The following is a 22,703-nucleotide window of genomic DNA, read 5'->3' as shown; positions in this document are numbered from 1 at the left end:
CTTCCGGCCGGGTGAAACAATGCTTTGGTATCCAAGAGTGACTGACTAGAAGTGACTGATATGATGTCAGTGGAATGATATGAAAATGAATTATATTGAGAGAAAAAAAAAACTGGCAAACAAATATAATGAAAGGCATTAAAGATTACTTAGCTTCAACATCTCGATACATTCTAGTGTAGTGTGTGTGTGTGTGTGTGTGTGGGGGTGTGTGTGGGTGTGTGTGTGGGTGTGTGTGTGGGTGTGTGTGTGTGCGTGTGTGTGTGTATGTGTGAGTGTGTGCGTGGGTGTGTCTGTGTGTGTGTGTGTGTGTGTGTGTGTGTGTGTGTGTGTGTGTGTGTGTGTGTGTGTGTGTGTGTGTGTGTATGCATGCGTGCTTGAAGCAACAGCCATTGGAGTACATTTTGGTGTTCATATATACATTGATAAAGATTAGCAAAAAATACAGTCTAAAATAAATGATACAAATACTTTTTGTTTGCAAAATAAGTGGGGAAATTATATTATTTTATACTAATACAATTGCTCAGAGAAAAAGAAAGAAATAAAAGATAAGGATCAGAATGATTCACACCCCAGGTTTTTAATACTCCCTCCCATTGCAAGTATACCTACACTGAGCCTTCAAACAACAGGTAGCCATTGCAAAATTGAGATTTTGTGGTCAATAACCCATTTCTTTGTGGATTTTGATTTGTGTTTGGGGTTATTGTCTTGCTGGGAGATCCACTTGTGGCCAACTGTCAGCCTCCTGGCAGAGGCAACCAGGTTTTTGGTTAAAATGCCCGGTTGGGACTTGGTAAAGTTAATGACGCCGCTGACCTTAAGAAGGGCCCCGGGATCCGTGGAAGCAAAATAGCCCCATAATATCAAAGGTCCACCACCATATTTTAACATTGGCATGAGGTACTTTTATACATATTCTCCTGTTTTTCAAAACCAAACCCACCACTGGTGTGTGTGGCCAAAGAGCTCTAGTTCCATGTCCTTTGACCATAGCACCCGGTTCCAATCCAAGTGCCAGTGCTGTTTATAAAACTCCAGACAGTGCTATGATCAGATGACATGAAAAAAAGATCTCTTTGGCCATGCACACGAGTGGTGGGTTTGGCGTTGAAATACAGAAGAATATGCAGAAATGTACCTCATTACGGTAAAATATGGTGGTGGATCTTTGACATGATGGGGTTATTTTGCCACAAGTGGATCTTCCAGCAAGACAATAACTCCCAAGCACTAATCAAAATCCACAAAGAAAAGTTTAATTGGTCACAAAAATCAACATTTTGCAGTCTCCGGACTTGAACCCCATTGTCGTTTGAATTGAAGAGGGAAGTCCATAAGGGCAGACAAAGGATCTGGAAATATTCTGCGTGGAGGTACGGTCTAACATCCCTCCCAGTGGGTTCTCCAATCTCATCAAACCTTTGAGAAAAAGGCCCAGTGCCCTTATCTTCGCAAGGGGAGGGTGCTAGAGAATTGTACATAAGAAGTTAAGAAACAAAGGAGGCAACAAGATCTCATCATATTAAACAGATGTTGAAGTTAATAGCCCTTAATGACGAGGGTGATTATTATGATGATCATGACAATGAGGATTCAATCAGCAAAATGTGAAATAAACAAAGGAAATTGAATAGGAAAATATACCACAAAATAAGTTGTAAAGTTACTAATTCGAGGTGACAGCTAAATCCACAACACGGCTTTGTACTGTAAATAAAAACTGTACAGCCACTAGAGGTAGGCAAAGATATGTGGGAGGACTGACACTACTAACATATCTATATCAAATCATGCTCATTTGGTATGACATAACCCAATGCTCAAATCATATAAAATACAAAAATAAGTGTTGAAAACGTTAAAAAAATTAAAAATACTAATAATATTCCGATGAAATCATACATGCTTTTGAGTGTGGTTGATGTGCTGATCCGGAACAGATCAGAATCAACAGTCTTTTAAGTAAAGCTTTTCTCTCCATTTTTTTGGTTTCAGTTTTTGGTATTTCGGTTTTGGAGATTTTGGCATGTTTGTCATTGTTTATCTTTGTGTGTTTTTTCCCTTCTAGGTTTTTTAAAAATGTGGTTTTCTTTCCATCCATCCACTGAAGCTTGTTGAAAGTCTTTCCTTCCTTTCCTGTCCTTGCCACCCATCTCTCACACAAAGTCTTAGTTCAGTTGTCATCCCTGCCCTCTTTTCAGCTGTTTGTTTTTAGCGCATTTGTTCTTTTCCATAGAAAGGAGTAAATGTACATTAGCATTCACTGCCGACAAAACGTTCCACAATGCCACCTCTCCAACTGTATGGATAGATCATTTTTTTTGGTTTAAATCTCCACCGTTCTCCTGTTCTCTCCTCCTCTCCATTCTTCCTCGCTCTCGTCTTCCTCTTTCAATCTGTGTATTTTTTGGCTTTGAAAGACTCCGGGAGAGAGAGCGAAGGCGACAAATGGAGGGAGAGAGAGATGGCTTTGGTTGAAAGGCGAGGTGTTTCTGTAAAGCTCCACTAAAACTCCTCCTCCTCCTCCACCTTCCGACAGGAACCTTTGGGTTGTGTCGTCGTCACTCGGCCATGGCCCCGCCAAGCGGCGGCGGTGAGGCTTCGCTGAACGAGCAGAAGGAGGCAGGGCTGGAGCAGGGAGAGGCGGAGCAGGAGTTGACGTCCATGCCGCTGGCGCGGGGGGGCGGAGAGTCGCCCCTGGGACCGCCGACCAATCCCACACAGGCTTGGTGGGACGCCATAGGCAGGAGGGTGTGGCGGTTGAGGAATAGGGAGGGGCGAACCCCAGCCCCGCCCAGGATCATCTGACCTCCGGCCTCAAGACTGGAAATGGGCAGCTGCCCACCACTGGCAGCCAGAGCTGAACCATGATAGAGGGAAGGGACGGGGTGAGAGAGGCAGGTGGAAGGGACGGGGTGAGAGAGGCAGGTGGAAGGGGTGAGAGAGGCAGGTGGAAGGGGTGAAAGAGGCAGGTGGAAGGGACGGGGTGAGAGAGGCAGGTGGAAGGGACGGGGTGAGAGAGGCAGGTGGAAGGGACGGGGTGAGAGAGGCAGGTGGAAGGGACGGGGTGAGAGAGGCAGGTGGAAGGGACGGGGTGAGAGAGGCAGGTGGAAGGGACGGGGTGAGAGAGGCAGGTGGAAGGGGTGAGAGAGGCAGGTGGAAGGGACGGGGTGAGAGAGGCAGGTGGAAGGGACGGGGTGAGAGGCAGGTGGAAGGGACGGGGTGAGAGAGGCAGGTGGAGGGGAAGGGGTGAGAGGCAGGTGGAAGGGACAGGGTGAGAGAGGCAGGTGGAGGGGAAGGGGTGAGAGAGGCACGTGGAAGGGACGGGTTGAGAGAGGCAGGTGGAAGGGGTGAGAGAGGCAGGTGGAAGGGGTGAGAGAGGCAGGTGGAAGGGACAGGGTGAGAGAGGCAGGTGGAGGGGACGGGGTGAGAGAGGCAGGTGGAAGGGACGGGGTGAGAGAGGCAGGTGGAAGGGGTGAGAGAGGCAGGTGGAAGGGACAGGGTGAGAGAGGCAGGTGGAAGGGACAGGGTGAGAGAGGCAGGTGGAAGGGACAGGGTGAAAGAGGCAGGTGGAAGGGACGGGGTGAGAGAGGCAGGTGGAAGGGGTGAGATAGGCAGGTGGAAAGGACAGGGTGAGAGAGGCAGGTGGAAGGGACAGGGTGAGAGAGGCAGGTGGAAGTGACGGGGTGAGAGAGGCAGGTGGAAGGGACAGGGTGAGAGAGGCAGGTGGAAGGGACGGGGTGAGAGAGGCAGGTGGAAGGGACGGGGTGAGAGAGGCAGGTGGAAGGGACGGGGTGAGAGAGGCAGGTGGAAGGGACAGTGTGAGAGAGGCAGGTGGAAGGGACGGGGTGAGAGAGGCAGGTGGAAGGGACGGGAGAGAGGCAGGTGGAAGGGAAGGGGTGAGAGAGGCAGGTGGAAGGGACAGGGTGAGAGAGGCAGGTGGAGGGGACGGGGTGAGAGAGGCAGGTGGAAGGGGTGAGAGAGGCAGGTGGAAGGGACAGGGTGAGAGAGGCAGGTGGAAGGGACAGGGTGAGAGAGGCAGGTGGAAGGGACGGGGTGAGAGAGGCAGGTTGAAGGGGTGAGAGAGGCAGGTGGAAGGGACGGGGTGAGAGAGGCAGGTGGAAGGGGTGAGAGAGGCAGGTGGAAGGGACGGGGTGAGAGAGGCAGGTGGAAGGGGTGAGAGAGGCAGGTGGAAGGGGTGAGAGAGGCAGGTGGAAGGGACAGGGTGAGAGAGGCAGGTGGAGGGGACGGGGTGAGAGAGGCAGGTGGAAGGGACGGGGTGAGAGAGGCAGGTTGAAGGGGTGAGAGAGGCAGGTGGAAGGGGTGAGAGAGGCAGGTGGAAGGGACAGGGTGAGAGAGGCAGGTGGAGGGGACGGGGTGAGAGAGGCAGGTGGAAGGGACGGGGTGAGAGAGGCAGGTTGAAGGGGTGAGAGAGGCAGGTGGAAGGGGTGAGAGAGGCAGGTGGAAGGGACAGGGTGAGAGAGGCAGGTGGAGGGGACGGGGTGAGAGAGGCAGGTGGAAGGGACGGGGTGAGAGAGGCAGGTGGAAGGGACGGGGTGAGAGAGGCAGGTGGAAGGGACAGGGTGAGAGAGGCAGGTGGAAGGGACGGGGTGAGAGAGGCAGATGGAAGGGGTGAGAGAGGCAGGTGGAAGGGGTGAGAGAGGCAGGTGGAAGGGACAGGGTGAGAGAGGCAGGTGGAGGGGACGGGGTGAGAGAGGCAGGTGGAAGGGAAGGGGTGAGAGAGGCAGGTGGAAGGGACAGGGTGAGAGAGGCAGGTGGAAGGGACAGGGTGAGAGAGGCAGGTGGAAGGATTGGAAGGGGAAAAGAAAGGTAGAGGAGAAAGAATATAAGTTAATACACCTACCAGAGATACGTGGGCATCGATTTGGGTGACACTGTAACTGATTACATGGTGAGATGAAGGATGGCGATGACGAAGGTGAGATGACGGATGGCGATGACGATGGTGAGATATTGCAACAGATGAGAGAAAGTAGTGTGACTAAAGCAGGGAGAGCTTAGTCAGCCAGAGCTTGCAGGAAAGCTAACTCATACTTGGCACATACGCACAGACACACGACACTCACATTATCTACTTGGCGGCGATACGGATGGGATGGTGTGAAGACATGCAATTTCAATTGATTTGAAATCCCATGTTGAAATGATAGCAAACTGAGGCACATATTCCTTTCTGCCTTGAGATCTGCACGGTTAACTCAACATTTTCTCCTCTTGGCATCAGAGCTTGATGTAGGTGAGAGTCAGAGTTGCGCGCGCTTATTACAAATCAGAATACTAATCCATCATCTGGATAGACACTGATTTTGTCAGACTAACACACCTTGCATTGTGGCCAGGGGATTGCTGCTGATGAGAGCCTGGTTCATCCCTGTGCTTACTCCCATCATTGTGTTCCTGGAATATGTATGGACCCATATTCATCCATGTGCACATACACACACATTAAAATACACATTCAAACAGACACACACATGCAGAGATGGAGAAAGGACCAAGAGGGTTAATCGAGAAAGGACCAAGAGGGTTAATCGAGAAAGGACCAAGAGGGTTAATCGAGAAAGGACCAAGAGGGTTAATCGAGAAAGCACCAAGAAGGTTAAGTGAAAGCTCATTAATCAAACGCCCTCATTTATGTCTGATATGGAAGCACAACATGATTTGATTGTATGCATTGGCCTGTTTCTGAGTCTGGGTTGACTAGCACGTCTATGCCTGCAGACAAACACTGCCGTTCAAAAGTTTGGGGTCACTTAGAAATGTCCTTGTTTTTGAAAGAAAAGCACATTTTTTTGTCCATTAAAATAACATCAAATTGATCAAAAATACAGTATAGACATTGTTAATGTTGTAAATGAATATTGTAGCTGGAAACGGCAGATTTTTTATGGAATATCTACCTAGGCGTACAGAGGTCCATTATCAGCAACCATCACGCCTGTGTTCCAATGGCATGTTGTGTTAGCTAATCTACGTTTATCATTTTAAAAGGCTAATTGATCATTAGAAAACCCTTTTGCAATTATGTTAGCACAGCTGAAAAACTGTTGTCCTGATTAAAGAAGCAATAAAACTGGCCTTCTTTAGACTAGTTGAGTATCTGTGGCATCAGCATTGTTACCGGCTCAAAATGGCCAGAAACTTTCTTCTGAAACTCATAAGTCTATTGTTGTTCTGAGAAAGGAAGGCTATTCCATGTGAGAAATTGCCAAGAAACTGAAGATCTCGTACAACACTGTGTACTACTCCCTTCACAGGACAGCGCAAACTGTCTCTAACCAGAATAGAAAGAGGAGTGGGAGGCCCCAGGGCACAACTGAGCAAGAGGACAAGTACATTACAGTGTCTAGTTTGAGAAACAGACGCCTCACAAGTCCTCAACTGACAGCTTCATTAAATAGTACCCGCAAAACACCAGTCTCAACGTCAACAGTGAAGAAGCGACTCCGGGATGCTGGGCTTCTAGGCAGAGTTGCAAAGAAAAAGCCATATCTCAGACTGGCCAATGAAAAGAAAATATGATGGCCAAAAGAACACAGACACTGGACAGAGGAACTCAGACAGTTTGCGCTGTTCTGTGAAGGGAGTAGTACACAGCGTTTCTTGGCAATTTCTCACATGGAATAGCCTTCATTTCTCAGAACAAGAATAGACTGACGAGTTTCAGAAGAAAGGTCTTTGTTTCTGGCCATTTTGAGTTGGAAATCAAGCCCACAAATGCAGACGCTCCAGATACTCAACTAGTCTAAAGAAGGCCAGTTTTATTGCTTCTTTAATCAGAACAACAGCTTTCAGCTGTGCTAAGATAATTGCAAAAGGGTTATCTAATGATCAATTAGCCTTTTAAAATGATAAACTTGGATTAGCTAACACAACGTGCCATTGGAACACAGAAGTGATGGATGCTGAAAATGGGCCTCTGTACGCCAATGTAGATATTCCATAACAAATCTGCTGTTCCCAGCTACAATAGTCATTTACAACAACAACAATGTCTACACTGTATTTCTGATCCATTTTAATATTATTTTAATTGACAAAAAAATGTGCTTTTCTTTGAAAAACAAGGACATTTCTAAGTGACCCCAAACTTTTGAACAGTCTTGTATGTGCATGTTTCTTCATATGTGTGAGAACTTGCAGATTTGCTGCAAAACAGGTGGGGTAGCTTAACATACCACATGTCGTCACATACCATGAATTCCCAGCAAGTCAGTAAATATCACCAATTCCAGTTTATTGTTTGCGTTCACAGTTTAGCAGATGTTATAGCAGATGTTATAGCAGATGCAGCGAAATGCTTGTAAGTCTCAGAATGTCAGTTACGCTAGGTACTGTAGCTTGTCATTGCGTGCATTCTGCTGTTTATTTAATCAATCTATTCAACCTGAATCTAACTAGGTAGGTCCATTGGGAAATTATTCTAATTTGAAATGACATCCTGGCAAAGTGGTGAAACACAGAAAAGTGTGTTGAGGATTCAGTGTTAGGAGTCAGTGTTAGATTGAGCACATGTGCAGTAGTCGTTGACCGTGCAAAGGGTAGAGAGAGGATAGAGGAGATCACAGGTTTTGAGTTATATAATCAGGGGACACTAACCCAGCATCTACTATCAAAGTGTATTTGTTTGAGTATGCGCGATTGTTCAGTGTTAGATTGAGTAAGTGTAGAGCAGTAGGAGAGAGAGAGACTCACCCAGCGTTCAGGCTGTGGGCACTGAGGGTGGGAGGGGCGTTGCTGGCTGTGCTGTGTGGAGGCGGAGTCACAGAGGAGGGGGCGGAGCTCATAGTTGCAGAGCCACTGGGGGTCAGAGGGCAGGTTGCCGAGGGCGATGGGCTGGTCACTGAGAAAGAGAGAGAGAGAGAACCATCAGTAATAGGAGTGGTATACAGTACATTTGGTTACATTGATTACAGGAGGTTGGTGGTACCATTATTGGGGAGGACGGGCTTGTGTTAATGACTAGAGCGGAATCAGTGGAACGGTCTCAAATACAATCAAACACATGGTCTCCATTATTATGAGCTGTTCTTCCCTCAGCAGCCTACTGTGACATCGGTACGTTGTCCCAATGCCCATTGGTACTGGGTTTGAGAACCATCTGAACTCGCCTCTGTCTTAGTCCACTAAAGGGAATTTAGACCTCTGGCACTTGTGGCCTAGCTTCACAAAAACACAAATGTATCCAAAAATTCATTTCCTCACCGGTTGTGCTGAGGCTGGTGGCAGCCTGGTGCAGCCCCTGACTAGACATCTGGCAAGAGAGAGAAAGAAAGAAAGAAAGCAAGATAGAGAGAGAAAGAAAGAGAAAAAAAAGGCAGAAAGAGAGAGAAAGAGAAAGTGTGAGAGAGAGAGGTGGATAGATTGTGAGCAGGAGAGAGACAGAAGAAACACGCTCTCGTGGTGTAACTGTGATGACGTGTGGGTTGGGTGTGTAACGTATCACACCTCATACAACACTGTGTTTGCACGGCGCTGAGAGTGGAGCAGTGCTGGATGGGTTAGGACACAGGGTCATACATGGGGTCGTGCAGAGGGAGGGGGCATGTCCATAGATACAGAGAGTCAAAGATCTATTCCTCTCATGATGACAGACTTGTATTTAGACAGAGTTTGTTTCCAAACTAAGGAACAGGGAGGCAAGGGACCAAAGGCCTGCCAATGACAGGCATGGTGAGGGTTGGTGGGGAGGGTGGGATGGGGTGAGGTGAGTGCGGGGTCATACCATGTGTGGGTTGTAGCAGGGGGGTTTGTGCGTCACAAGGGAGGACTGGCTGGGCAGGGGAGGGGTGGCACTGCAGGGGTTGATGCGTTTCTCTTTCTGGCGCCGGTTGCAGAACCAGACCCGGATCACCTCCTTCTCCATGTTGAGCTGCTTTCCCATCAGGAGGATCTCCTCTGAGTTAGGCTTCTGGTTCTGAAGGGAACACGGTCAGAAATCATGATCAAACATGTTGTCATAGGCCACAAACATTATATATCGCATAAATCAGACATGTTGTCAATGTTACTTTCAATAGTGGTATTTAGATAATGAAATGTTAATTAAAAAAAAGGGAAATAAACTTAATTAAACTGTTGTGGACAGAATCGTTGGTTTATGTACTCTACTGCGAGTGCAGTGTAGAGAGTACTATGTGATTTGAGTGGGTTCCCCAGGGGTCTGTTGTGGGACCTCTCTCTTTCTCACCGAGATGAAGTTGCGCTCTAAGGCCACGCGGACGTTGGTCTCAATGCTGGTGCGTTTCTTCCTGCGGCGCCCCGTCATGCCCTCAAACCCCATCATGGGGGAGGAGAGAGAGCTGGGGCTGGGAAGCATGTTGTCTATCGCCATGGTCTCTGCATCGTTTAGCCACTTCTCAAGCAGAGGCTTGAGCTTGCACATGTTCTTAAAGCTCAGGTTGAGGGCCTCGAAGCGAGAGATGGTGGTCTGGCTGAAGTCATTCCCATACAGTTTCCCCATTGCCATGCCAACGTCACCCTGGGAGGGGAGATAATTTGTGTTAAACGTTCATCTTCATTCAGGCGTCCAGCGCCTCCTGACCCCCGTCACTGCAAACACACACACTCCGACACCATGTGAAGCCTAGCTTGATCTAATTGCTCACGCTCCTCTTGACCTCTATCACATTTCACATTTCATTGCACACACACACACACACACACACACACACACACACACACACACACACACACACACACACACACACACACACACACACACACACACACACACACGTACCTGTGTGAAGCCCAATTTGATGCGTCTCTGTTTGAAGGTGCGGGCGAACTGCTCCAGCTCCTCCAGGTCACTTGGCTCCTCACTGTGCGGGCCAGAGGTCACCGAGGTCATGGGGGCGGCCGAGGCCCCGGAGGTCACGCCGCCGTCCCCGCTCTTGTCCCTCTGTAACGACGTGAGGCCGTCACCGTGACGACGCTACAGTGCGTGAGACATAAACCAATATCATTGCTGTCGAATGGAAAAGGGGGGCTGGCACACCGACATTAGCTATTGATGGCTGATGAAAGATCTATGGCGAGGTTGTGAAGATTAATTTTCTTGACTTAATTCATTTACTTACAAGTATGTAGTACAAGTATGTTATAAAGTGTAGTCTCAACACACACACACACATTCGAGGTGGTTTTCAATAATACTACACCTGTGCTTGCAGTCCCAGCCTGGGTGGCGTAGTTAGAAGACTCCCCTGGCTTTGCTGATGCTGAGGTAGCGAAATTAAATTTGGTGTCGAGAGTAAACCTGAGGAACACAACGGACAAGGAGTTAACACTATTGGTATTGTAATTATATGAACACTATTGTATTTTAACTGTATTCTAACACTTTATTCTAACTCGTTTTAGAACTAAGCAGTTAGATCATAATGCCAAGCTATACATTGTTTTGTGCGAAGAGTAAGTCACAGTGTTGATGATGGTGGTTCCCACTTACTTAGTAGGTCCCACTTACCCTGCTGCCCCTGTTGTCCCTGGGCCTGAGGCAGGAGGAACTGAGGAGACTGCAGGTGATGGCCGGGCATCAGGACTAACTGCTGCAGCTGCAACAGTTGCTGGATATCCTACGGGAGGGAGGGAGAGGGAGAGAAGGGGAGGGAGGGAGGGAGGGTCAACAAGTCTTGTATGATTTCTGAAAAGAGCAACACACACACCCTTGGAGGAAATATAATGCAAAGAAATGAGCAAAGCCCCAGCCTTTAAAGTAACATCACCCAAGAGTATATGGAGAAACACTTCTGACATAGACAAGTGTTGGTTAGTGAGTTAAATTGGCTTAAAGCTGGTCATATCTGATCCGTGACTGGACGCTCCTACCTGGGCGGTGAGCTGGATAGGCTGAGAGAGCGTGAGCTGAGGCTGGGCATGCTCTTGTTTGGTCAGCTGCTGCTGCTGCTGTTGTTGCTGCTGCTGCTGATTGGCTTGGGCTGCTGCGTGGGCGGCATGAGCAGCGTGAGCCGCGTTGGACTGCTGCACGGCAGCGGCCAGGAGTTGAGCCTGGGCCTGCTGAAGCAACAGCTGCTGCTGCGCAGGCAAGAGGGCAGCCAGCTGAGGAACAGGAGGAAGAGGAGGAGGGGGAGGAAAGGGTAGGGTTTGCCCAAAGAGAGGAGGGGGGAAAGCAAAAGAGGTAGAGAATAGTGTCACTCAGCATTTGCGGCAGGCAGGAAGAGGCAGAGGTGGGATCAATTCCATTTGAATTCAGTCAATTCAGGAATGAGGAAAATCTGAATCAACAGAATTGAGTTGAAATGGATTTTGCCCCAATCTTGGTAAGACGCAAGCAAGAGCGAAGCAGAAGAAGCCTACCCTAACCGCCTACACACTACACTCTTAGAAAAAAAATTGCTATCTAGAACCTTAAATGGTTCTTTGCCTGTCCCCATAGAAGAACCCTTTGAAGAACCCTTTTTGGTTCCATGTAGAACCCTTTTGTGTTCCATGTAAAAGCCTTTCTACTAGAGGTCGACCGATTAATCGGAATGGCCGATTAATTAGGGCCGATTTTCAAGTTTTCATAACAATCGGAAATCGGTCATTTTGGACACCGATTTGGCAGATTTTTTATTTTTTTTACTATTATTATTTTTTTTTACACCTTTATTTAACTAGGCAAGTCAGTTAAGAACACATTCTTATTTTCAATGACGGCCTAGGAACGGTGGGTTAACTGCCTTGTTCAGGGGCAGAACGACAGATTTTTAGCTTGTCAGCTCGGGGATTTAATCTTGCAACCTTACAGTTAACTAGTCCAACGCTCTAACCACCTGCCTCTCATTGCACTCCACGAGGAGCCTGCCTGTTACGCAAATGCATTAAGAAGCCAAGGTAGGTGGCTAGCTAGCATTAAATTTATCTTATAAAAAACAATCAATCAATCATAATCACTAGTTAACTACACATGGTTGATGATATTACTAGTTTAGCGTGTCCTGCGTTGCATATAATCGATGTGGTGCGCATTTGCGAAAAAGGACTGCCGTTGCTCCAACGTGTACCTAACCATAAACATCAATGCCTTTCTTAAAATCAATACACAGTCCTGCATATTTAGTTAATATTGCCTGCTAACATGAATTTATTTTAACTAGGGAAAATGTGTCACTTCTCTTGCAACAGAGTCAGGGTATATGCAGCAGTTTGGGCTGCCTGGCTCGCTGCGAACTGTGTGAAGACTATTTCTTCCTAACAAAGACAGCCAACTTCGCCAAACGGGGGAGGATTTAACAAAAGCACATTTGCGAAAAAGTACAATCGTTGCACGTACCTAACCATAAACATCAATGCCTTTCTTGAAATCAATACACAGAAGTATATATTTTTAAACCAGCATATTTAGCTAAAATAAACCCAGGTTAACAGGTAATATTAACCAGGTGAAATTGTGTCACTTCTCTTGCGTTCATTGCACGCAGTCAGGGTATTTGCAACAGTTTGGGCCGCCTGGCTCGTTGCGAACTAATTTGCCAGAATTTTACGTAATTATGACATAACATTGAAGGTTGTACAATGTAACAGGAATATTTAGACTTATGGATGCCACCCGTTAGATAAAATACGATGCGATGGTAGGCACCAGCAGGCTCGTAAGCATTCATTCAAACAGCACTTTAGTGCGTTATGCCAGCAGCTCTTCGCAATGCTTCAAGCATTGAACTGTTCATGACTTCAGCCCTATCAACTCCCGAGATGAGGCTGGTGTAACCGAAGTGAAATGGCTAGCTAGTTAGCGCACGCTAATAGCATTTCACACATCACTCGCTCTGAGACTTGGAGTAGTTGTTCCCCTTGCTCTGCAAGGGCCACGGCTTTTGTGGAGCGATGGGTAACGCTGCTTCGAGGGTGACTGTTGTCGATGTGTTCCTGGTTCGAGTCCAGGTAGGAGCAAGGAGAGGTACGGAAGCTATACTGTTACACTGGTAATACTAAAGTGCCTATAATGACATCCAATAGTCAAAGGTATATGAAGTACAAATCGTATAGAGAGAAATAGTCCTATAATTCCTATAATAACTACAACCTAAAACTTCTCACCTGGGAATATTGAAGACTCATGTTAAAATAAACCACCAGCTTTCATATGCTCTCATGTTCTGAGCAAGGAACTTAAACGTTAGCTTTCTTACATGGCACATATTGCACTTTTACTTTCTTCTCCAACACTTTGTTTTTGCATTATTTAAACCAAATTGAACATGTTTCATTATTTATATGAGGCTAAATTGATTTTATCGATGTATTATATTAAGTTAAAATAAGTGTTAATTCAGTATTGTTGTAATTGTCACTATTACAAAAAAAATACAAATAAAAATTGTCCGACTAATCGGTATCGGCTTTTTTGGGTCCTCCAATAATCGATATCGGTATCGGCGTTGAAAAATCAAAATCGGTCGACCTCTACTTTCTACTGTGGGTTCTACATGGAACCCAAAAGTATTCTGCCTGGAACCAAAAAAGGTTCTCCTATGGGGATAACCGAAAATCCCTTTTGGAAAGAAATGTCTAAGTGTGTACATTCAGGTAGTGTGTCTGTGCCAGTGCTTACCCCTGCCAGCTGACTCCCTGCCAACATGAGTTGTGTGTGAGGGTGAGGTGTCTGCTGCTGGGAGGGAGGCGGCACATGGGTGGAGGTCATCTCAGGGCCAGCCTCACTTTTACTCTGCAGGGGGAGTTATATCAAAACATTGAATAGGGTGAAAATATAGGTAAATACATGCAAAAATAATAATCGTGAAGATACATGTTTTTTTGGCATCTGGTACACAGGCCTCAGTCTAGTTGCCAACATGGGTCCCTTAAATGGGACAGAAATATGGTGCAAATGACCTGATTAGAGCAAAATTATATTTTTTGCCTAAAACTAAAGGATTTGGGTGGTTTCATGAGATAAAACATGGATTAATATCAGAGGATCATCTATATGCTGTATGAACCATACAACCAACATTGTTTTTTTTTTTTTTTTGACAAGACAATTAGCAACTTCCACAATTGTTTACTGAATTACATACAGTTGAAGTCGGAAGTTTACATACACTTAGGTTGGAGTCATTAAAACTTGTTTTTCAACCACTCCAAAAAATGTCTTGTTAACAAGACAAAACTATAGTTTTGGCAAGTCGGTCATCTACTTTGTGCATGACACAAGTATTTTTTCCAACAATTGTTTACAGACAGATTATTTTTCTATAATTCACTGTATCACAATTCGAGTGGGTCAGAAGTTTACATACACTAAGTTGACTGTGCCTTTAAACAGCTCGGAAAATTCCAGAAAATTATGTCATGGCTTTAGGAGCTTCTGATAGGCTAATTGACATAATTTGAGTCAATTGGAGGTGTACCTGTGGATGCATTTTCAGGCCTACCTTCAAACTCAGTGCCTCTTTGCTTGACATCATGGGAAAATCAAAAGAAATCAGCCAAGTCCTCAGAAAAATATTGTAGACCTACAAAAGTCTGGTTCATCCTTGGAAGCAATTTCCAAACGCCTGAAGGTACCATGTTCACCTGTACAAACAATAGTACGCAAGTATAAACACCATGGGACCACGCAGCCGTCATTCCACTCAGGAAGGAGACGCATTCTGTCTCCCGGAGATGACGTGCTTTGGTGCGAAAAGTGCAAATCAATCCCAGAACAACAGCAAAGGACCTGGTGAAGATGCTGGAGGAAACAGGTACAAAAGTATCTATATCAACAGTAAAACAAGTCCTAAATCGCCATAACCTGAAAGGCCGCTCAGCAAGGAAGAAGCCACTGCTCCAAAACCACCATAAAAAAAGTCAGACTACGGTTTGGAACTGCACATGGGACAAAGATCATAATTTGGAGAAATGTTCTCTGGTCTGATGAAACAAAAATAGAACTGTTTGGTCATAATGACCATCGTTATGTGTGGAGGAAAAAGGGGGCGGCTTGCAAGCCGAAGAACACCATCCCAGACGTGAAACACGGGGGTGGCAGCATCATGATGTGGGGGTGCTTTGCTGCAGGAGGGACTGGTGCACTTCACAAAATAGAGGGCATCATGAGGCAGGAAAATTATGTGGATATATTGAAACAACATCTCAAGACATCAGTCAGGAAGTTAAAGCTTGGTCGCAAATGGGTCTTCCAAATGGACGATGACCCCAAGCATACTTCCAAAGTTGTGGCACAATGGCCTAAGGACAACAAAGTCAAGGTATTGGAGTGGCCATCACAAAGCCCTGACCTCAATCCTATAGAAAATATGTGGGCAGAACTGAAAAAGTGTGTGCGAGCAAGGAGGCCTACAAACCTGACTCAGTTACACCAGCTCTGTTATGAGGAATGGGACAAAATTCACCAAACTTATTGTGGGAAGCTTATGGAAGGCTACCCGAAACGTTTGGTCCAAGTTAAACAATTTAAAGGCAATGCTACCAAATACTAATTGAGTGTAGACCCACTGGGAATGTGACAAAATAAATAAAAGCTGAAATAAATCATTCTCTCTACTATTATTCTGACATTTCACATTCTTAAAATAAAGTGGTGATCCTGACTGACCTAAAACAGGGAATTTTTACTACGATTAAATGTCAGGAATTGTGAAAAACTGAGTTTAAATGCATTTGGCTGAGGTGTATGTAAACTTCCAACTTCAACTGTACATAACTGATTTTCTATGCATACTGTATCCCCAGTCACGCAATACTCTACAACTAAATCAAGAGTACTTTTGAATAAAGAAGTTAAAATAAAAAATGTAACCTGCAATAAATAAAATTAGTCAACCGATTTTTTTTCAAGTCTCCTGCTCGTCAGTAAATGAGTCTTAACCCGCTTAACTCTAGATATATGAATTGTATCTCCATTTTAGGCCCTAATGGGGTCCCACAACATATAGTAAGAAATATATTACCATGCATAACATGTTGATCTCTGTTGTGTAAATCATTTTAAAATATTCCAAGTTGTCTGATGATTCCTGACCTGAGGAAGCTCCTATCCATCCATCTGCCCATAACTCTCTTTTTCCTCCATCTCCCTTCATTTCGATATATATTCATGTCTGTCGTCTCTCTTCTGCAGCATGTCTTTATAAAGTGAATTGTGCTCGTTCTTACGCTCTAGTTCTCAGGAGTTGATGGGCGTGTCAGCATTCGTAATGGCCCAAACATCCTCATTTGTATATTGGCCAACGTCTATGCAGCACCTGAGGTATGTCTGTGGGGTCTAAATAGATAAGCCACTCACACACACAAGCACACACTGTCTCTCGCTCTTGCTCTCTCTCTCTCGCATGTGAGTGCACTAATTCACTCACCTTGGTGTTGCTCAAGGAAGGAGAAAGACTGAAGGGACTCGTTTTCATTGGCTGAACCTGCGAGGAGACGAACGGCAACAAACTCTTTAAACAGACAACGGACACAGACCTTTAAATCTACTCATGTGCAAAGCCATTAACACAGTTGCTATTCCAGGTTGATAGAACTCATCAATTTAATCCACGTGTCTCCTAATCATTTTCATTTTTCAAACCTATCCAAAAAAAAAAAAGTACCATTCTAGGACCTTAGAGATAGGACAACTTGGGGAATTGAGGTGGTCCTGAACACTGGAATATCAGTAAACACTTTCAAATTCACAAACCTTTCACAAACCTTTTATAGAAAATCATTTTGTCAGATACTGTAAATATCGGATATGTTTTTAGCAAATCTAACCAGCATTTACAGTTTCTCTGTAGACTACAGAAGTTTTTTTTTGCATGTAATAGGCCTACATGTCACAGGTTTAATATTGCCCTTTCGATGACCGGTTCCCCGAACTCTGACCTTTTTGTCTTTTAGGTTCTACTGTATACACTTATTCAAATAATCATATTACAACCTTAGAGCAAACAACAAGAATACATCAAAAACAAATCGCAGTAAATAAACAACAACAAACATCATTTTACGTTCAATGAAATTAAATTGAGATGACAAACCTGATCATTTGCATCGGGACTGTTCCTCTCGGAGTCTTTTGAGATAAAAAGAGGAAGACAGAGAGACATGGGGTGACATGAGAGAGAGGAGAGAAAATGAAAAGTGCAAGATTGAATTCTAATAACCCCGCAATGATCTACTGCAAATGCCTCAGGCTGTAGTTTGAAATAGGTTACTTCAAATGTCAATTACTAGCATTCCGCATCCTAGCTGTCAGCTAAATCTACTTAGAAACATAGGTGTGCCACGATATGACTCTGAGCAGTGACCTATATGGAGCTATAGTGTCATGTGCATAAGTCATATAAACAGGCTGACAAAAACATTCTCATTTTCTGTTCGGAAAATGTGAGAAACGTGATCAAAGTAGAAGATTTGCGGTCTGTTATTGTGGGTGTTTTCTGTCATAGGGCGGCAGGTACCCTATTGCGGTTAAGAGCATTAGGCCAGTAACCGAAAGGTTGCTGGTTCGAATCCCCAAGCTGACTAGGTGAAAAATCTGTTGATGTGCCATTGAGCAAGGCACTTAACCTTTATTGCGGCTCTAAGTCGCTCTGGATAAGAGCATCCTCTAAATGACTTAAATATAAACACATCCAAACACAATACATCAGATTAGCCCACTCTTACCAATCAATACGAGAACACAGACAGATGTAGGTACAAAACAACATACTTTGATTCAAACATTCATATAAAATGATGATAAATAATATTAAAGCAACACATAATGCAGTCTCAAAATGGTTACCTGTGCTCTCCCCTGGAAAGTCTGTCCCAGGCTTCTCATCCTCTGCTGGTTTTGACATCCTGATATCTGCAGGGGAGAGAGGGAGGCAGGTCAAATATAACATGTTTCCAACAGACAAACATCCCCAGCCCAGCGTATATGGAGGGATGAAGATGAGAGAGTCACTGGGAGAAAATCTCCCTCGTCCTTTTTTTCCCCCTTCCCTCCCTCCATCCATCTCCTCTTCTCCTTGGCTCACACAGTGGCTTCCCGAGTCAAGAGTGTCACAGGGCCATGTTCAGTCTTACGCAGTAACGCATGCTATGCACCCAAGACGAGAGAGAGAGAGGCCAAAAACAACATTTCCAGCCGACTGGATTAATGAACACAAATGAAATGGTTAGGAGACCTGGCACGAGGCTAGGTGGCACAGACAAGTCTATTCAAATCTCCCCACCATAAATCCAACTAATCTGTTTGTAATAAAAATCAGCGTTGGTAACGGAATGTGATTTTCTGGACGGTAAATTGGAGCATGAATAACAGTCATATGTTTTTACAGAATCGGACAAATAAACGATTTCATGTTCAAACATAAATGTGAAAGTGGTGTTCAAGATTTCCAAATACATTACACATAATAAAGGCACAATACAAATGATACTTGTTTTACATAATTGGAAATAGGAAAACTTAAACTCATTTCATATAGAATAGGTCTATATGATATGTGGGAATGTCTGTCAAAAACCTCAATCATTTAATTGTATGTCTAGGCAAATGATTACGACAAGTCATTTTTTTGTAGAACATACACACACGCTTTTAACAGAAATGTAGCATGCTCCAAAATTAGCCTTATACCTTTTTAAATACATTTTAATTTGTTTTAATCAAAAGCATACTTCAAAATGTGTCTTGAATATAGATGAAAAAACAAAGGTTTAGTTTGACCTACAATGAATGACACAACACGTTTTCATGAATATTTGAATAATTATGTATGATGGAACGCATGCCATTTAACAAGCTAATAGGCTATGCTGTTTTGCATGCATGTCTTCTAAGATTTAGTAATAGTCTATCTACACTTGTTTTAATTGCAGAATAGGCCTACCTATGTTATAACAGCTGCAGCAATTATGTTTCAAATAATTATTTATTTTAGGCCATATGAATATGTAGTTAGTGTTATGGAAACAAATCCGACATTTTCCATTCGATGTTTTTACCTCTAATCTAAATATCTACATTTGAGTAGACTAACGTTTAACCTAGCTGTTACGAAAGCATAAAAACTTGAACAACAATCATACAACTGAAGAGTTACCTGGGTTTCGACATTCATGAGAAAATACAAGTAGTTATCGGAATCTTTGGTATGGTAATGTCCTTCCTAACATCAAGTCATAGTTGTATATTTGCGCGACTCATTTTGCATACCTGCAGATATCCTCAAGCCCGTTGATTAATTTCTTGCCATTTATTGGGCCAAACGATGAGCCTAAATAGTTTTCACAAGGCTAAAGTGAACGCACTGTTTCATTACATTTTCGGGACCCCAAAAAAAGCCTACTTAAAGAGGAGGTCAAATAGATTGTCTACAGTAATAAGCCTCTATGCATATAAGCGAAACTTTGAGTATCATCCACCCACCCGTTCATTCTCTGTAGGCCTACCACTTCTAGGAGCTTTTTCTGGATGTCTACATTCTTCCACTCTCAACACTAACACCATGGTGAGTCACAGGTTTAGCCTTGTTACAATTCCAATGGCTCTAATTGCAATTATAATAGACTTATAATTAATTATATGAAGCAAAAGTTGAGCGTGCTGCTCTGAGTAAACACAATCAAACTGCAAAATAATTCCAGTAGCCTAGCCTGAAATCGATCTCTCTGATTCCTCCCCATGTTTAAATGGAAACAATTTATGGCAGTTGGGCAAATTGAGCCTACTCTGAAATGTTTATTTTACTGATAACAACCAAAATAAAATAAAAATCAGTAGGTCTACTTTCTGATTCCTCCCCTATCTGTAGGTGAAAGGCAGGCAATAGGCATACTGTATATGGCTGCCTGTTAATAGCTCATTTACTTTTTTGAGAATGTGACCAAAGCATAGTCCTGATTTGTGCTTTTACCATAATGTCAAGCCCTGCCTCTGACCTGCTGTGATTCATTGTTATGGCATATCCTACTACTTGACATACTTGACTTTCCGTCACTTGCCTTCATATTGTATTGCCTCAATCCCCAGAAAGAGAGGGGGTGTTACAGAATATCACAAAGACATGCTAATACACACTGCCAAATACACAACGCCCAACAATGGTTATACACATCTAGAAGTAGCTGTGAAATGTTACCCTGGTAGCCTGTACATACATGAGTCTATGCTTTACGTGCGTACACACACACACACACTTTGGTCTTCCTCAGGAGAGACAAACTGACATTTCACTGCAACTATGAACGGCAGAGCTCGTTTTGATGTTCACTAATTAGCTGTGCTTGTTACTGACGGCAACGCTAATTAACTCCCAAAGCCTCCACCCCAGGAGAGACCATTAACCGGTAATTGGTACAAGATGAAGAGCGTAGTACTTACCTGGGAATCAGACATTATTGTTCACCATAGCCACCATCTTACAGCACAAAAAGGATTCTTCTGTGCTGACCTCCCTGCTTTTTTTGGTATTTTTTCCACATTCACGCGAGGCCTAAGATGTAGCTCACACAAATCAGGCAAATTTAGCATTTAAATCTATGGATATGAATATAGCTATAGCTGAGCTTAAATATTCAAATGGGAAAACAAATCAATCCTACATGTGAATATTTGGTCTCTTGGGGGGTCAGGTTTGAGCTCTATTCTACATGCTAATATGTGAGTTTAAAAAGATGGTGATGATGAGCAGTACCTTATCACCTCACTATTAATCCTCCCTCCTCCCACTAGGACTGCCTCCACCCTTTCACCCTCCCCCTCTTACACCTTCTTCCTCCTCCCCCCACATCCTTTAACATAGGTAGTGCATGAGCGAAGGAAAGAACACTAGAAAGAGAGGGGGATATTGGAAGAAATATGACAATGCAGGTTGTGTTTTGAGGGGGGAGCGGAAGGGGAGGAGGAGGGCACATTGTTCGGATGTAAGTGGTATATTGCCAGAACTCTAATGACAAAACGCTAAACTGATAGCACTTGTAATGTCCCCTATCTTATGTCCAGAACCTTTGATTGTACATTCATGGAGGGTTTCACACATCTTTCACCCTTGAGTCATTCATGGAGGGTTTCACACATCTTTCACCCTTGAGTCATTGATGGAGGGTTTCACACATCTTTCACCCTTGAGTCATTCATGGAGGGTTTCACACATCTTTCACCCTTGAGTCATTCATGCAAAATCAGTTTTCTGTGAAATAGCATGAGCACACAGGCTCCCCATTTAGTCATTTTAACTCCCATTTAAATGAGAAGAAACCCGCACATCGTTCTTACTAGTTCCACTGCTCTTTATTCAACTCTGAGAAAGTCTTTGAGGCCGATGCGTAAAAGCTTATTAAAGAGCAGTGATACTATCAAGAGCAGTGTAGGGGTTCCTTCTTCTTCCTCATCTTATTCAACTGTTACCATGCACCTGCAACAAAGATAGCTCAGATGTGCGAGTGCCTTTTGAATTGACCATTTAATCCAATAGCAAAAAAACACAAGATACACATTTCAAAATTACTCTTTTTGAATTGCAATAGAAAGAGTAGTAGATGGTAAATATAATTTCCCATACAGTTCTTGACTATAACTTGACATTTAAAAAAAAAATAATTTCTATCCAAGGGCAGGTTGTAAGCATGTTGAGAAATCTGTCAGTCTAGCAGTTTCATTATCCTTATACGGTACATACGTAGGGCAAATAATCAGAAATAGGGGTATTGTAAAAGCTACTGTAAAAATGGATCACGGTGTTGTGTGCCATTTTACAAGATCAGCTTTTCTACGTGATTTTCTGACACAGTATCGCCTGTCTCTCTGCTTGAAATTCATCAGCTTACAATATATCAATGAAATTCAGGTAATGAAAATATTATTATATACAAACCAGGTATTTCTGCAGTGCATTTTACACTACACTATAATTCCAAATTGTAGCATCATAGAGAGTGACTCTTTCCACTTTGTACTATTGAAGCACACTGGCTGACGGAGAATGAGGATGTCGTATTTACTGCCACATCCATACATGATTTGGTTGTACCTTCCAACATATATTGATGTCAAATTGATACAGTGTTCAGCAGCTATCAAACTACACACGTTAACGAGGCACTACATCCTTTGTGTTCAACAGTAATCTGTTTCGAGCAGTTTGATTAAGGGATAGTTCATTCCATAGTAAAGAAATGTCAAGAAAATCCTAGAACAAATTTAAAGCAGGCGCCACAAAAAAAGATTGCCATTTTGAAACTGTAACTGTGGTATTATCGACTGTGGTATTTTTCGACGCAGTAATTGCAGAATAACTGCAGTGTACAGAATAACTGCACTTTAACTGCATTTATACTGCAATATTACTGCAGGGAAGAAGTGTGTTATTTTGGACACAGTATTTGCAGCCTACTGCAGTTATACTGTATTCTAACTACAGTTAGACTATAGTGTACTGCAGTTATGCTGTATTCTAACTACAGTTAGGCTATAGTGTACTGCAGTTATACTGTATTCTAACTACAGTTAGACTATAGTGTACTGCAGTTATACTGTATTCTAACTACAGTTAGACTATAGTGTACTGCAGTTATACTGTATTCTAACTACAGTTAGACTATAGTGTACTGCAGTTATACTGAACTCTGACTGCAATCTTTTTCCGTATGAGGTTACTTACAGTGCATACGGAAAGTATTCAGACCCCTTCCCTTTTTCCACATTTTGTTACATTACAGCCTTGTTCTAAAATGGATTCAAT

General features: G+C 43.8%; 1 protein-coding gene across 5 annotated transcripts in view; it reads right to left on the bottom strand.

The window, feature by feature from the left end:
- Window positions 1–1,975: 1,975 nt before the first annotated feature.
- Window positions 1,976–22,703, bottom strand: part of pou2f2a (POU class 2 homeobox 2a) — a 47,890-nt gene continuing 27,162 nt past the window's right edge. Inside the window, exons 2-15 of one of the 5 annotated variants that reach the window (XM_036971338.2) lie at window positions 17,756–17,821; window positions 17,004–17,038; window positions 16,338–16,394; window positions 13,589–13,702; window positions 10,861–11,091; window positions 10,499–10,607; window positions 10,191–10,288; window positions 9,770–9,964; window positions 9,218–9,508; window positions 8,753–8,944; window positions 8,233–8,281; window positions 7,723–7,870; window positions 5,351–5,424; window positions 1,976–2,866 (exon numbers count right to left, since the gene is read on the bottom strand). In XM_036971338.2, the coding sequence (XP_036827233.2) occupies window positions 2,568–2,866; window positions 5,351–5,424; window positions 7,723–7,870; window positions 8,233–8,281; window positions 8,753–8,944; window positions 9,218–9,508; window positions 9,770–9,964; window positions 10,191–10,288; window positions 10,499–10,607; window positions 10,861–11,091; window positions 13,589–13,702; window positions 16,338–16,394; window positions 17,004–17,038; window positions 17,756–17,821 (1,958 nt within the window). In that variant the 3' untranslated portion in view covers window positions 1,976–2,567. Of the gene's footprint in view, window positions 2,867–5,350; window positions 5,425–7,722; window positions 7,871–8,232; window positions 8,282–8,752; window positions 8,945–9,217; window positions 9,509–9,769; window positions 9,965–10,190; window positions 10,289–10,498; window positions 10,608–10,860; window positions 11,092–13,588; window positions 13,703–15,932; window positions 16,114–16,337; window positions 16,395–17,003; window positions 17,039–17,755; window positions 17,822–22,703 lie in introns of those variants that run through there. The other 4 variants (XM_090228485.1, XM_090228484.1, XM_090228483.1 and 1 more) reach the window with 4 other exon arrangements.

The sequence above is a fragment of the Oncorhynchus mykiss genome, chromosome 30 (assembly GCF_057628025.1).
Source record: "Oncorhynchus mykiss isolate SJ-2025 chromosome 30, ASM5762802v1, whole genome shotgun sequence".
NCBI lineage: Eukaryota > Metazoa > Chordata > Actinopteri > Salmoniformes > Salmonidae > Oncorhynchus > Oncorhynchus mykiss.
Note: the sequence above shows the minus strand (reverse complement) of the source record. Positions and strands in the feature narration are given on the sequence as shown.